This window comes from Diaphorina citri, unplaced genomic scaffold (assembly GCF_000475195.1).
Source record: "Diaphorina citri unplaced genomic scaffold, Diaci psyllid genome assembly version 1.1 scaffold3201, whole genome shotgun sequence".
In the NCBI taxonomy this organism is placed as follows: Eukaryota; Metazoa; Arthropoda; class Insecta; order Hemiptera; family Psyllidae; genus Diaphorina; species Diaphorina citri.
In genome coordinates, this window is record NW_007380612.1 from 1 (window position 1) to 13,742 (window position 13,742).

The 13,742-nt window shown below is 41.2% G+C and overlaps 1 protein-coding gene and 1 long non-coding RNA gene across 3 annotated transcripts; one reads left to right on the top strand and one right to left on the bottom strand.

Annotated features, from left to right (window-relative positions):
- The first annotated feature begins 7,132 nt into the window (after positions 1-7,132).
- Positions 7,133-13,105, top strand: LOC103520083. 2 transcript variants are annotated; one of them, XM_026831338.1, is made up of 3 exons: positions 7,133-7,870; positions 9,294-9,788; positions 12,840-13,105. In XM_026831338.1, exons 1-3 carry the CDS (start codon positions 7,293-7,295, stop codon positions 12,844-12,846), a joined length of 1,080 nt encoding a protein of 359 aa, XP_026687139.1. In that variant the 5' UTR covers positions 7,133-7,292; the 3' UTR covers positions 12,847-13,105. The 2 variants fall into 2 exon arrangements, with proteins under 2 accessions (XP_026687139.1, XP_008483398.1); XM_008485176.2 differs by lacking the exon at positions 12,840-13,105 and having other exon boundaries at positions 9,294-9,846.
- Positions 9,774-13,172, bottom strand: LOC113471877. The gene is made up of 2 exons (XR_003394410.1): positions 13,099-13,172; positions 9,774-10,051 (listed from the first exon to the last, which is right to left on the bottom strand). It is a non-coding gene; the product is annotated as an uncharacterized LOC113471877 (long non-coding RNA).
- Between the last annotated feature and the right edge of the window lie 570 nt (positions 13,173-13,742).

The following is a 13,742-nucleotide window of genomic DNA, read 5'->3' on the forward strand; positions in this document are numbered from 1 at the left end:
GCAAGCCATGGAGAAGCTGAAGAGTGATAAATTGGCCGAGGAAAGTAAGAAGGAGAAGGAGCTGAAGCAGAAGCAATATTCAAACACAATAGAGAAACTGCGGTCAACCCTGGTTACCTCAAGAGAAGTGCTTAAAGATATTACAAGTAAGAAGAAAATACATTGTTATTAGTCAACCATGTTGTTGGTTTTTTCGTGGAAAATTTAAAAATAATCCCTGTGTAAGTGACTATTAATTACTAAAGTATACCAAAGCTAAAAAAAGGCAAATCTAGTGTGTCATAAACCTAGTGTGATAGGCAATTAGGGTGACAGAAGTTGCAATAATTCATCATTCTCATTTATCTTGTTCTCAGCCAATGGTTCTGTTGATACCTCCACAACGTCTTCTGAGAATCTGTGGTTCACTTATTTTATATAGATTTATAGAACCTCAGTCCCTTCATTTAGCTACCTGAGAAAAAAAGCCTTTACAACTTACCCATAAAAGAAATATTGTATGTTAATTTTTTGGGAATAATTCAAGAATTAGACCACAATAATGGTAGTAGGCTCACTCACTAGCAGAGGGAGTGACTCAACGGGTTAATCAGATTTTGAATCAACAGTCGGATCTTCAAGGGTTAAATCAAACTTTGAATCAGCATTTGAATAATCAAGAGTTGAATCATCAAGGGTTGAACCAGCAATTGAATCCTCGAGGGTTAAATCAGCCTTCAAGCGAGCCTTTGGGGTCTGCCGTTGGAGGGGTGGGTAAAATGCCCAACGCGGTTTGGACTTATGTGGACCGCGAAGGGGTTGGTCAAAATGGGACAGACCTAGACAATGCTGCAAATAGTGTCCCCCAAAATAATGCTACTTATTCCAACCCCGCTAGAAATGAACCTCAACATACTCAAATTAGTCCAGTCAACATCGGCAGAACTGGGACCGTACCTAGCCAAATATTTATTTATTTCCTTTTATTTTATCATCATGATCATTATTTTACACTGAAAATATTATTATTTTCTAGTTTCTACTGAAAATTGATTTACTTGTTTCACGATAATAAATGATGTTGAGTCTCGAAGAGAGCGTACCAAACATGGCCACAGAAGAGATAAGTCCAAGGGTAGACACCCTAAAGAACGCCACAATATTTATAAATGATGTTGAGTCTCGAAGAGAGCGTACCAAACATGGCCACAGAAGAGATAAGTCCAAGGGTAGACACCCTAAAGAACGCCACAAGAGTAAAGACCACCGGGAAAGGCAGGAGACTAAAAGTTATCGAATTGGCCACAAAGACATCCCAAAAAGCGATCTAAATCAAAGAACTGAAAAAAGCACTAAAGACCAAGAATGCCGAGAGAGATTGCCAAGTAAAGGGCGCCGTCAAGATCAAAATTCCCCGCATAGAGGATACCCGCAAGGTACTTTCCAAACTAGGGAGACATACCCGCAAGCCACTCACCAACCTAGAGAGGCACACCTGGAAGAACTGAAAAAGGCACTAAAGACCAAGAATGCCGAGAGAGATTGCCAAGTAAAGGGCGCCGTCAAGATCAAAGTTCCCCGCATAGAGGATACCCGCAAGGTACTTTCCAAACTAGGGAGACATACCCGCAAGCCACTCACCAACCTAGAGAGGCACACCTGCAAGCTACTCACCAAACTAAAGGTCCAAACCACCCTCACCGAAACACGTCTAATCTCCCCAGTGGGGACGAATCAACCATCTATTTGAACTTACCACGGAAGTTCCAACATGTGAAGAACGTCGCGGTCCAAGAACGACTGGACAAGAGTTTGGACACGTCTGATCTACTGGAAGGGCTGGCTAAAGTGGGGAAAGAAGGAAACTGGACAAGAGTTTGGACACGTCTGATCTACTGGAAGGGCTGGCTAAAGTGGGGAAAGAAGGAAAAGATAGGTCCGACCCGAATAAACTTCGAAATGGAATAAATCATCATACTGGAAAAGTACATGAAAAAGAAGAGAAACGTGTCAGAGATCAACATATTCATGGCCATATCCAAAAAGAACCCGGAAAAGGCCAAGAAAAACTAAACCATGACCGCAATAAGCCTAAGGGCCAAGATAGACTAAGTAAAAGCCAGGAAAGACCAGACTTTGCCCGACCGGGACAAAGCCGGGAAAAATCGTGTTGGGATGCTAACCGATGGAAAACCGTTCGAGACATATGCGGTGGAGTCGGTGTTACGATTGACGCAAACGTTAGACCCGATGGAAGACCTGCTGAATATGATGGAAGAGTTGAAGGAACACAGTATGATGGGAGGGGTGGATAACGCAAACGTTAGACCCGATGGAAGATCTGCTGAATATGATGGAAGAGTTGAAGGAACACAGTATGATGGGAGGGGTGGATTATATGGAAGAGAAGAGGGACAGGATAGACCTTTGAATAACAGTATGGACTTGCAAGTCCCGGACTTGTGTTTGGAGCATCCGTCACAGCATAGTTCAGGAAGGTAAATATTTACTTACCTTGCCAAATATTTATTTGTTTCCATTTATTTTATCATCATGATCATTATTTTACACTGAAAATATTATTATTTTCTAGTTTCTACTGAAAATTGATTTACTTGTTTCACGATCTTGTGGCTGTAAAAAAGTGCCCATTTTTCCCAGATCTTCAACGTGTAAACATCACCCAAAGAATGTGCTTCTTTGGGTGTAACGCCTATTTTATCCTCAACAATGTTTGAGATTGATCATGATATTAATTATAATACATAGTAGCCTACTGCTGGGTTAAAGGGACTCTTCAGTCCTATTCAAGACTCTTTAGTCTTTAATCCTATTTGAGCAGTATAAATATACAATTTTTATTATTTAGGTATCTGTTGTTTTCTTCTGGTTCTCTGACCTTCGGCATCATCTCAACATGCTCATTGCTCATGGTTAAAACGCATTTCCTTTCCCGAATTCCAGGAAATCGGGCAGTGATCTCAACTCTACCCTGCCCAAGGATCAGCCTACTCCGGGTTGGAACACGGCTGATTCGCTGGTCCATTGAGACAATATGTATCGGATTCAAAAGCCAATCCCTACTGTTCTCAAAAGCTCCAACTCAAGTTTGGAGCTTTGAAGATACTTTTGTGCCATCCTGTAAGTCAGTTCCACTTTGGGTGGCACCCTGTATTGTAAATTTCGTAATTTAGTCTCCTATCGGAGGCACGTATCGTGGAGTGTGCTTAATGTTACCTGGACCGTGTTTCACGAAAAACTCTGCACTCCTCACTTCTCACTTTTTTTCCCACTCCCTCCCTCCCTCTCTCTCTCTCTCTCTCTCCAGGACCAATTCAAGTGTTTATATTTTTATAATATCATGCAAATTCCAGAAATGTTTTGCATTTCTCAGATATGACTTGAGATTATGAGAAGGAAGTAATAACAAGAGAGAGAGAGAGAGAGAGAGAGAGAGAGAGAGAGAGAGAGAGAGAGAGAGAGAGAGAGAGAGAAAAAAAAAAAAAGTTTCTTAAAGTTTCACTCAAGTTCTTATTCGTATTCCCTACTTGATCCCGGGACGTAGATGTCCCTAGGGAAGTGTCAGTGAGGCATGGAAATTTCATTTTCCCGTTTTTTTTAAGCTGTCTGGATGCAGAGGCGTGGTGTGGGGTTTTTCATAAGGAGAACCTAAACCCATGTTCCCTATACTAGATGCCTTTGGCAACACACGAAAAATGAACATGAGTGAAATTGAACAAGCGAAATTGTACTAAAAAAACTATCGAAAATTTCACCGGATTACTTTTCTTCGTATAGGACAAGGAAAGTAAAAAGTGAAATCGAAGGCCCTTCTCTCTCTTTTTTTTTTTTTTTTTTTTTTTTTTTTTTATTTAAAACTTTTCGATCCTGTGGGAACCCAAGGACCAATGGAGCATGGAGCTGAAAGGCAAATAGGACAGCAAAGGGTCGAGGAAAGTGGCGTCCCACACTCGACTGGGGAAAATGGGACCCAAATGGGGTCGAGTGGTCCCCAATCGAACGGAAATGGAAAGAATGGCTCCAACGGAGGGACAAATGGTGTTTCCAATGGGACAAATGGGATTTCCAATGGGACAAATAGAATTTCCAATGGGACAAATGAGATTTCTAATGGGTCTACCATGAACAATTGGAAAGAATGGGTCCAACGGAGGGACAAATGGTGTTTCTAATGGGACAAATGGGATTTCCAATGGGACAAATGGGATTTCCAATGGGACAAATGGGATTTCCAATGGGACAAATGAGATTTCCAATGGGACAAATGGGATTTCCAATGGGACAAATTGGATTTCCAATGGGACAAATGAGATTTCTAATGGGTCTACCATGAACAAGACCACTGCCAGCATGAGGCAGAGGAAGACTGATTTGATGGAAAATGGTTCCCAAAACGTCCCACACTCGACTGGGGAAAATGGGACCCAAATGGGGTCGAGTGGTCCCCAATCGAATGGAAAGAATGGGTCCAACGGATGGACAAATGGTGTTTCCAATGGGACAAATGGGATTTCCAATGGCACAAATGGGATTTCCAATGGGACAAATGAGATTTCTAATGGGTCTACCATGAACAAGACCACTGCCAGCATGAGGCAGAGGAAGACTGATTTGATGAGCATATTCGAAGAGTACAAGAGAGACATACATAGACTGCTACATGTGCTGCCCTCTACCGCCCATAGTATAATGGGACAAATGAGATTTCTAATGGGTCTACCATGAACAAGACCACTGCCAGCATGAGGCAAAGGAAGACTGATTTGATGAGCATATTCGAAGAGTACAAGAGAGACATACATAGACTGCTACATGTGCTGCCCTCTACCGCCCATAGTACAAGGCTACCTAGCGGTGAGTTTTAGAACTATCTTCTTTTTCTTTGCTTAACTTGTTTAAGGGTGTGTTTATGTACCGGGCTGAGATAGGCCATTAAGCCTTCTTGAGCGTGTAAAGTTGGCGGGAAATTCGAAATTTTGATTTTTTTTTTCCCGCAACTTGTACAATCTGAATTCATTTTTTACTTTTTATCTCTAGTTTGCACGTTTATATTATACTTTTCATTTATATGCTTAGGGTGATCGCTTTGGGCTGCCATTTGGTTTTGACTACACAATTTTTACATAGGGGGCAACTGCCTCAAAGGATGGGTTAAGCTTATACGTAGAATAGAATAGAATAGAATATACCTTGTTTATCCTGCCCGAATAGGACTGAAAAGTCCCTAATACGTACGGATGTATGTATATCTTGTCTAGCTAGGGTACGTTAAACAGAGAGTAGACTAGTGTCTAGCTGTGGAACTATAAACAAACAGGGAGAACAGCTAACCCTAACTGGCCTAGCTAGCTGGCAGCTTTTCAAAAGGTTCTCTCTGCTTTTAAAGAAGAAGCAAAAGTCCTCACGATGGATGACGGTGGTTCAGGACGATCCAATTAAACATGTCTGGAGACTATCACACCGGTGTATGGCAGATATAATAGATATCTTTTCTTTATTTTGCCATTACCATTTGACTATAGCTGAAGCCGCTAAAACTACAACTCCCTTTTTAAAGTCCTCAGCTAGTAGTAAAAGAAAGACACGAACTAATGAAAATAAATCAATAAAAATACTAATTTTAATCTTTTTTTTTCAGACCTGGAGACCACAGACAAAATCCTCTCGCCTTTAGACACAACGGACACTTCCAACAACAAAACCATCCACCCTTCTGAGTTGGACGAGAATCTTACCATTCGGCTAAAGCCGCTAAAAGAACAACAACTCCCTGTTTAAAGTCCCCAGCTAGTAGTAAAAGAAAGAAAGACATTAACCAATAAAAATAAATCAAACTTAAATACCTTTTTTTTTTTTTCAGACCTGGAGACGACAGACAAAATCCTCTCGCCTTTAGACACAACGGACACTTCCAACAATAAAACCATCCACCCTTCTGAGTTGGACGAGAATCTCATCTCCCTAGAAGACACATCTGATGGTAGGGACATCAACACAGACCTAGGAGTCAGTCCTCAATCAGATAATGGCCCTCGGATGAAGAACCCTCAGTCTAAAACGGGGCCTCAAACGAATTTCCAGGCTAAAAGAGGCCCTCAAACCAACCCTCAGTCTGAAAGTCACCCTCAAATCCTTGGAATTACCTCTCTAGTCGACCCTCAAACCATCTCTCAAGTCCACCCTTCCGAAAGTGGCCCTCAGGGTGGCCCTCCTTCAAGGATCATCCCTGGAACCTCTAACAAAGCCAACGCAAGTGGTGTACCAAAAGCCCTCGCGCCTATGTCATCTGAGGAATTTCTGGTGGAGTCAGTCCTCCATCAGATAATGGCCCTCGGATGAAGAACCCTCAGTCTAAAACGGGGCCTCAAACGAATTTACAGGCTAAAAGAGGCCCTCAAACCAACCCTCAGTCTAAAAGTCACCCTCAAATCCTTGGAATTACCTCTCGAGTCGACCCTCAAACCATCTCTCAAGTCCACCCTTCCGAAAATGGCCCTCAGGGTAGCCCTCCATCAAGGATCATCCCTGGAACCTCTAACAAAGCCAACGCAAGTGGTGTACCAAAAGCCCTCGCGCCTATGTCATCTGAGGAATTTCTGGATGAGCTCAAAGCCCTTATGGGTCAGGACACCCCAAGCGAAGTGGTACCACGCCATCTAGCGGAAGACATTCCAGAAGAAAATATGTCAAATGCTCTGAAACATCCCGGAAACATTCCGAGAGGAGACCTTCCTGATGCAACCTTCAGGGACCTCAATGAAGGGACAGCCCCAAATGCCCCAAAAAACATTCCAAAAACCGTTCCCGTACGAACTAACATTCCAAATACTAGAACAAACATTCCTGATACAGACAATTACAATGCTTTAACAAACATTCCAGCTGCTAATACTGCAGAAAATGTGCCAAGTAACAGACCAATTCCAAGAGACCTAGGGGGTATATTTACCCAAATGCCCCAACAAACATTCCAAAAACCGTTCCCGTACGAACTAACATTCCAAATACTAGAACAAACATTCCTGATACAGACAATTCCAATGCTTTAACAAACATTCCAGCTGCTAATACTGCAGAAAATGTGCCAAGTAACAGACCAATTCCAAGAGACCTAGGGGGTATATTTCGCTAATACTGCAGAAAATGTACCAAGTAACAGACCAATTACAAGAGACCTAGGGGGTATATTTAGCCGTGGAATCGATCCAGATGCGGGAAGCTCAATAAACAGGCAAGGTAGCTCAACAAACCACCGAGCCAGCGCAATAAACCAACTTTCCAGCCCAACAAATATGCAAAGCGGCCCAACAAACCAACTTTCCAGTCCAACAAATGGGCAAAGTGGCCCTACAAACCATGTTTCCAGCCCAAGAAATAGACAAGGTAGCCCAACAAACCACTCAGGCAGCCCAGAAGACCAATTCCAAGCGCTTTCCGCCCAACTATCCGCTCCAAGCCAGGGCTCCGACCCGGCAGGCGGGCAGCGCGTCTCTCCGCCGCCAAATCGATACCTCCGCGAGTCCGCAGGGACCACAGGTTTGACGGGCGAAGAGCCCTCCGCGCCGCGTGGCTCACTAGCTCTCCCTGACTCAATAGCGGGCGGAATGGAAACTTCTCTCGCGCAGAAATTGTTCCCCACTGAGAATTCAATAGCGGGCGGAGCCAAAACTTTCCCCGCGCGGGAATTTTTCCCGCCGGAGAATCCCGAAGTCTTTCGGCCAGGATCGGAATCATTCGCGGATTTCAAATCGCTCAATGAATCTATTGGTTCGATGGAGACGACCAATGAGAAGTTTACGAACTTGGAGAATTTCCTGCGGGAGAGAGAGGAAGTGGTGTGCGAGGAGAAAGGGGAGCTTGGAGGAAGCAGGTGAGTGATCGAACGAAATGAGTTGGAAGTTTTTACTCTGAAATTTTACATTTACTCATTTCTAACACCATGTTTTCCTAGGTAGCGGGTTCGATTCCCGCCCTTGCTAAACTTTGTCCTAAACAGATAAGGTTCGTTCTCAGAACGACTGACTTTCTCCTATCCTGTCCTTTCCTCTCTTCGATTTCGGAATGATGAGACAGTCATTGTTACAGTTCCCTCTATCAAATCTCTTGAAAAAATCCTAAACAGATAAAGTTCGTTCTCAGAACGGCTGATTTTCTCCTATCCTGTCCTTTCCTCTCTTCGATTTCGGAATGATGAGACATTCATTGTTACAGTTCCCTCTATCAAATCTCTTGAAAAAAGTCGGGCTTTTGGTCTAGTGTCTAGATTATGATAAGTTGATAACATTGCATCGCGGATTAGACTCTATCGTCACTTTCCTCTACCAACTCTACCTGCTCGATGCTCTTTCTAACCTCTGTTTTTAGCCTCAAGTAGGGTATAACTCGAGGCTTAGGTACTAGACCCCTTTTTGTCTCCTACAACCACGCGACTGGCCTTAGTTTCTAATCAGATAAGAGATACCGTCATCGAGTGATAAGGAAAGATAACGGAGTAAGCAATCATGATAAGCCAAGTAAGGAAGCATTACTGTAATTAGTCATAGAGATTTGTTTTGGTAAAGACCTATACTCGTTGTGTTAGGAGAGTTTAGTTTAATGATTCGGGCTTTTGGTCTAGTGTCTAGATTATGATAAGTTGATAACATTGCATCGCGGATTAGATAGGTGACTTCATTTGTAGTGATTTTTTCTCTAGTTGGAAAGAGAGAAAGAGTTTGATTAGTTTAGCTAAAAACAGAGTAGAGCGGAGAGCATAGAGGTTTTTGCTCCCAAATGTTTGCGGCTTGAATTCGTCTCTTCTATGCCAGCCTAATTAGTTTAGTTGGTAGTGCGTTTGCCTTGTAAGCGTTAGGCCTCGGGTTCGATTCCCGCCCGGGGCGGATTTTATCCTGATGGCATAATGTTCGTTCTCGGAACGGCTGGCTTTCTCCTATCCTGTCTCAGTCAAATTATAAATGTCAACCATTGATGAGCTAATATCAGAACTATGTACTGACCACCTTACTAGCAATGAATATGAATACTGAGCAACATGGAAACTTAGAAAATTAAATCCTAAGGGTGGGTTTCACCTTCTTTTGAGCCCCTAACAGCCATGTTAATCCTATATGCAAATCAAATGCAACTTAATAGGCTGTTAGTCTAATAGGCCTTCTAGATGTTGAAAAAAAAGTATTGGTTGAGTCTTAATGTTTGGTCAGTATTGGGAATCGAACCCGGGACCTTCTGAACGACAAGCGAGCCCATTACCACTGGGCTAACTGCCCCTAATACCGATCATCCCCTGTTCACAGACCTCGCCAATCTCTGGAACACCAGGAATATTTCCAATCCCTCCACCCCCTACGCGACACCCAACACACACCCGACAATCCCCCCTCTCCTACTCACACCTCCTCCAATAAGAAATACATCCACTCCACGCCCATGAAGAAAACGGGCCAATCAAAATCGTCCCCTGTGGACCAATTAAAACCGCCCCCTCTCGACCAATCAAAACCGCTCAAACTGTGCCTATGCATTCCGTGTACACTCTGCCCGGAAATGGCATCGTGTGAACACGCCTTGCTCTGTCAACTCTGTTGCCCTGGAAACCAAGAGACGCGTTACCATGGGAACCAAGAGAGGCGTTGCCTTGACAACCAAGAGACGCGTTTCCATAGTAACCAAGGTCGTGACGTCACAGAGGGCCTGATTACTTCGGAACTGTCCGGGATTGTTTTGCAGAGTCGGGATGACGGATTCAGTTCCGTAAATAGCCGAGAAGACTCGAGTTTGGACGAAGTGAGTTTGTAGCGAAACTTGTGGATTTTATGCAAAGACGATAAAAGATGATGGATGGAGATGGACTTGTTTTACAGTCCAAGCTGTCTAAGTGTGGACCCGTCTTAGTGGGAAACCTGGATAAACGGGAAAAAATCGTAGCTCCTTAATTTATTATTACATTGTAGGTAATTGGGAAACCTGTACTGTATAAGAGAGAAAAAATTGCCAGTCTTTGGATTCCCAATTAGATTGGTTTGACTGTATTTTGACCCTAAGTATTTAATACCTACTAAACTTGGTACCCGGTAGCACGTACTGTTTTTCTGAGCAATCACCCTGTATACAATCACATCTGATTGTTGAAAATGTGACAATATTTAGCAAACTGCCGAAGGTAACATCAGGGCCCTAACCAAGGTGCTTTATAATTATAACTTAATTTCAATTGAATTTAGTTCGTTTAGTTATTGAGATTGTTAAATTTCAAGTCGGAAAGTGTCAAGTTTGATCGGTTTTAAAATTTTGAAGTTGGACACCTCAGTGTTTTTTGGTGTGGTTGCTAAGTACAATATTTTTCATGATAATCCTTTTTCTGTGCCCAAGTACCTACTTAGTTACCCCTTTCATTTTTGTGTTATCGTTCATTCAATTTGTTTTACATTAGGCAAAACAGTCTCTAGTGCAATATTATAATTATTTCACAACACAGGGTATTGTTTCAAAAAAGAAATCACAATTCATATCGGCAAAGTTAGGTACATAATTCTGTACTATGTATTATTTCTACTCATTTCCCGATTTTGAAAATTTGGCCCGATTGCAAGACTTTCTTATTACGAGTACACTCATTCCTTCGTTATACTTAGTAATATATTATGTAGAAAGTATAGATCTATAGATGATAATAATGAATCCTCGGTTTATAAAATACTGGATGACACGAACTCTGAAAGTATAACGAAAATGGAGGACGGATCTGATACATACTTTATACCGGTAGCACAATACCTATTAACTACCTACTAAAAAAGAAAAAAACTAAGTAGGTACCTACCTATCCATCTGCCTAGCTACATTTTATCATGATGAACAGAACCGTAGAATGTACATAGGTAGGTACCGTACCTAGCTAGTAGCTATGTCGAAATCGGAGGGATATTTTACATCTCGTGGGAGATTATGAGGGAATATTTATTCATAAACAAAAAGACAAGTGGGAGAAAAAAATCTGTTCAAAATTTTTAGGTTAGAATCAAATCAAGAATCAAGATGATTTCATGAATGAAAAAAAATTGTATCAGTGAAGTTTTGAATTTAAATTAATTATTTGAAATTAATCTTTTCTTATTTGATTTCATTTGTAGTGATTTTTTCTCTAGTTGGAAAGAGAGAAAAAGTTTGATTAGTTTAGCTAAAAACAGAGTAGAGCAGAGAGCATAGAGGTTTTGCTCCCAAATGTTTGCGGCTTGAATTCGTCTCTTCTATGCCAGCCTAGTTAGTCTGCCTTGTAAGGGTTAGGCCGCGGGTTCGATTCCCGCCCGGGGCGGATTTTATCCTGATGGCATAATGTTCGTTCTCGGAACGGCTGGCTTTCTCCTCTCCTGAAAACACACTGTGGTAAATGTGCCGTAAAACGCGATAATACACACTCTCGGTAGGTACCTACCTATAGCCATCTTTTCTTTCTCATCGAAAGAAAAGATGGGCTGATGGGCCAGCCTAGGTAGCGCGTCTGCCTTGTAAGCGCTAGGTCGCGGCTTCCTCCTCTCTTCCTTCTCTACCTGCTCTATGCTCTTTATAACCTCTGTTTTTAGCCTTTAAGTAGGGTATAACTCGAGGCTTTGGTACTAGACCCCTTTTTGTCTCCTACAACCACGCGACTGGCCTTAGTTTCTAATCAGATAAGAGATACCGTCATCGAGTGATAAGGACCTATAGTCCTATAGCCATCTTTTCTTTCGATGAGAAAGAAAAGATGGGCTGATGGGCCAGCCTAGGTAGCGCGTCTGCCTTGTAAGCGCTAGGTCGCGGCTTCGATTTCCGCCCCGGGGCGGATTTTATGTTAAACATGTTTACCTTATCTGCAGCTGATAAGGTTAGTTCTCGGGACGGCTTGCGTCCTGTTTTCCTTCTCTCTTTACTTTCGTTTACTTTCGGGACGATAAGACTTGTGGTACCCAGGTCTAGGTATCTAAGCTAAGTATATGGAAGATCATACATAATATAGCTATACCATGCAGCTATTGGGATCCTATCGTAGCATCTGATTTAAATGGTTGATCTCGGGACGATAAGACTTGTGGTACCCAGGTCTAGGTATCTAAGGTAAGTATATGGAAGATCATACATAATATAGCTATACCATGCAGCTATTGGGATCCTATCGTAGCATCTGATTTAAATGGTTGATCTCGACATAGCTTGAAACACAAGCAATAGAGGTCATTAGAATATAGGTAGGTACCTATTAACTACCTACTAAAAAAGAAAAAAAAACTACCTATCCATCTGCCTAGCTACATTTTATCATGATGAACAGAACCGTAGAATGTACATAGGTAGGTACCGTACCTAGCTAGTAGCTATGTAGAAATCGGAGGGATATTTTACATCTCGTGGGAGATTACGAGGGAATTTTTATTCATAAACAAAAAGACAAGTGGGAGAAAAAAAAATCTGTTCAAAATTTTTAGGTTAGAATCAAATCAAGATGATTTCATGAATGAAAAAAAATTGTATCAGTGAAGTTTTGAATTTAAATTAATTATTTGAAATTAATCTTTTCTTATTTACTTAAATGTAACTTAATTTCAATTGAATTTAGTTCGTTTAGTTATTGAGATTGTTAAATTTCAAGTCGGAAAGTGTCAAGTTTGATCGGTTTTAAAATTTTGAAGTTGGACACCTCAGTGTTTTTTGGTGTGGTTGCTAAGTAGGTACAATATTTTTCATTATAGGTAATCCTTTTTCTGTGCCCAAGTACCTACTACTTAGTTACCCCTTTCATTTTTGTGTTATCGTTCATTCAATTTGTTTTACATTAAGCAAAACAGTCTCTAGTGCAATATTATAATCTTGTAGCGAAACTTGTAGATTTTATGCAAAGACGATAAAAGATGATGGATGGATATGGACTTGTTGTACAGTCGAACTTGTCTAAGTGGGACCCGTCTCAGTAAGAAACCTGGATAAACGGGAAAAAATCGTAGCTCCTTCATTTATTATTACATTGTAATTTGGGAAACCTGTATTCTATATGTAAGAAAAAATTGCCAGTCTTTGGATTCCCAATTAGATTGGTTTGACTGTATTTTGACCCTAAGTATTTAATACCTACTAAACTTGGTACAGAGTGGAGCAGTAGAGGAAACTGAACTCTTGTGGTGGATTTCACCAATAACTTAATGAGAGATTTCACTAATGGGAGAAATTTTAATCGTCTAGAAAAGAGCTTTTAATAATGATCGAAAAAGGAGTTTTTAATTATCCAAAAAGGGGTTTTCAGTGATCAAAAAGGAGGAGTTTTTATAAAAATCCTGTTTGGATCATTAATAACTCTCCCATCAGTGAAATTTCATTAAGTCATTAGTGAAATCCACCATTGGTCTTCTCTTCTAAATCAACCATTCTTGAGTTCCTTCAATTTCACTAATGGGAGAACTTTTAATCGTCTAGAAAAGAGCTTTTAATAATGATCCAAAAGGGGGTTTTCAGTGATCCAAAAAGGAGGAGTTTTTATAAAAATCCTGTTTGGATCATTAATAACTCTCCCACCAGTGAAATTTCATTAAGTCATTAGTGAAATCCACCATTGGTCTTCTCTTCTAAATCAACCATTCTTGAGTTCCTTCAACTGTTATTGTCTTTTTCTTTGATGATAACACATTGTTCAATGTTCATACATATCTAATACCTATTTCTATCTTAAGTTTAAGTTATAGTTGTGAAAAATTGTTAAGTTCGGTCACCAAAGATAA

Bases quoted from the DNA above. Each gene is read 5' to 3' on its own strand.
- LOC103520083 (XM_026831338.1), top strand. From the start codon at position 7,293: ATGCAAAGCGGCCCAACAAACCAACTTTCCAGTCCAACAAATGGGCAA. The intron at 7,871-9,293 runs GTGAGTGATCGA...CCCTGTTCACAG, and splicing joins GGGGAGCTTGGAGGAAGCAG to ACCTCGCCAATCTCTGGAAC.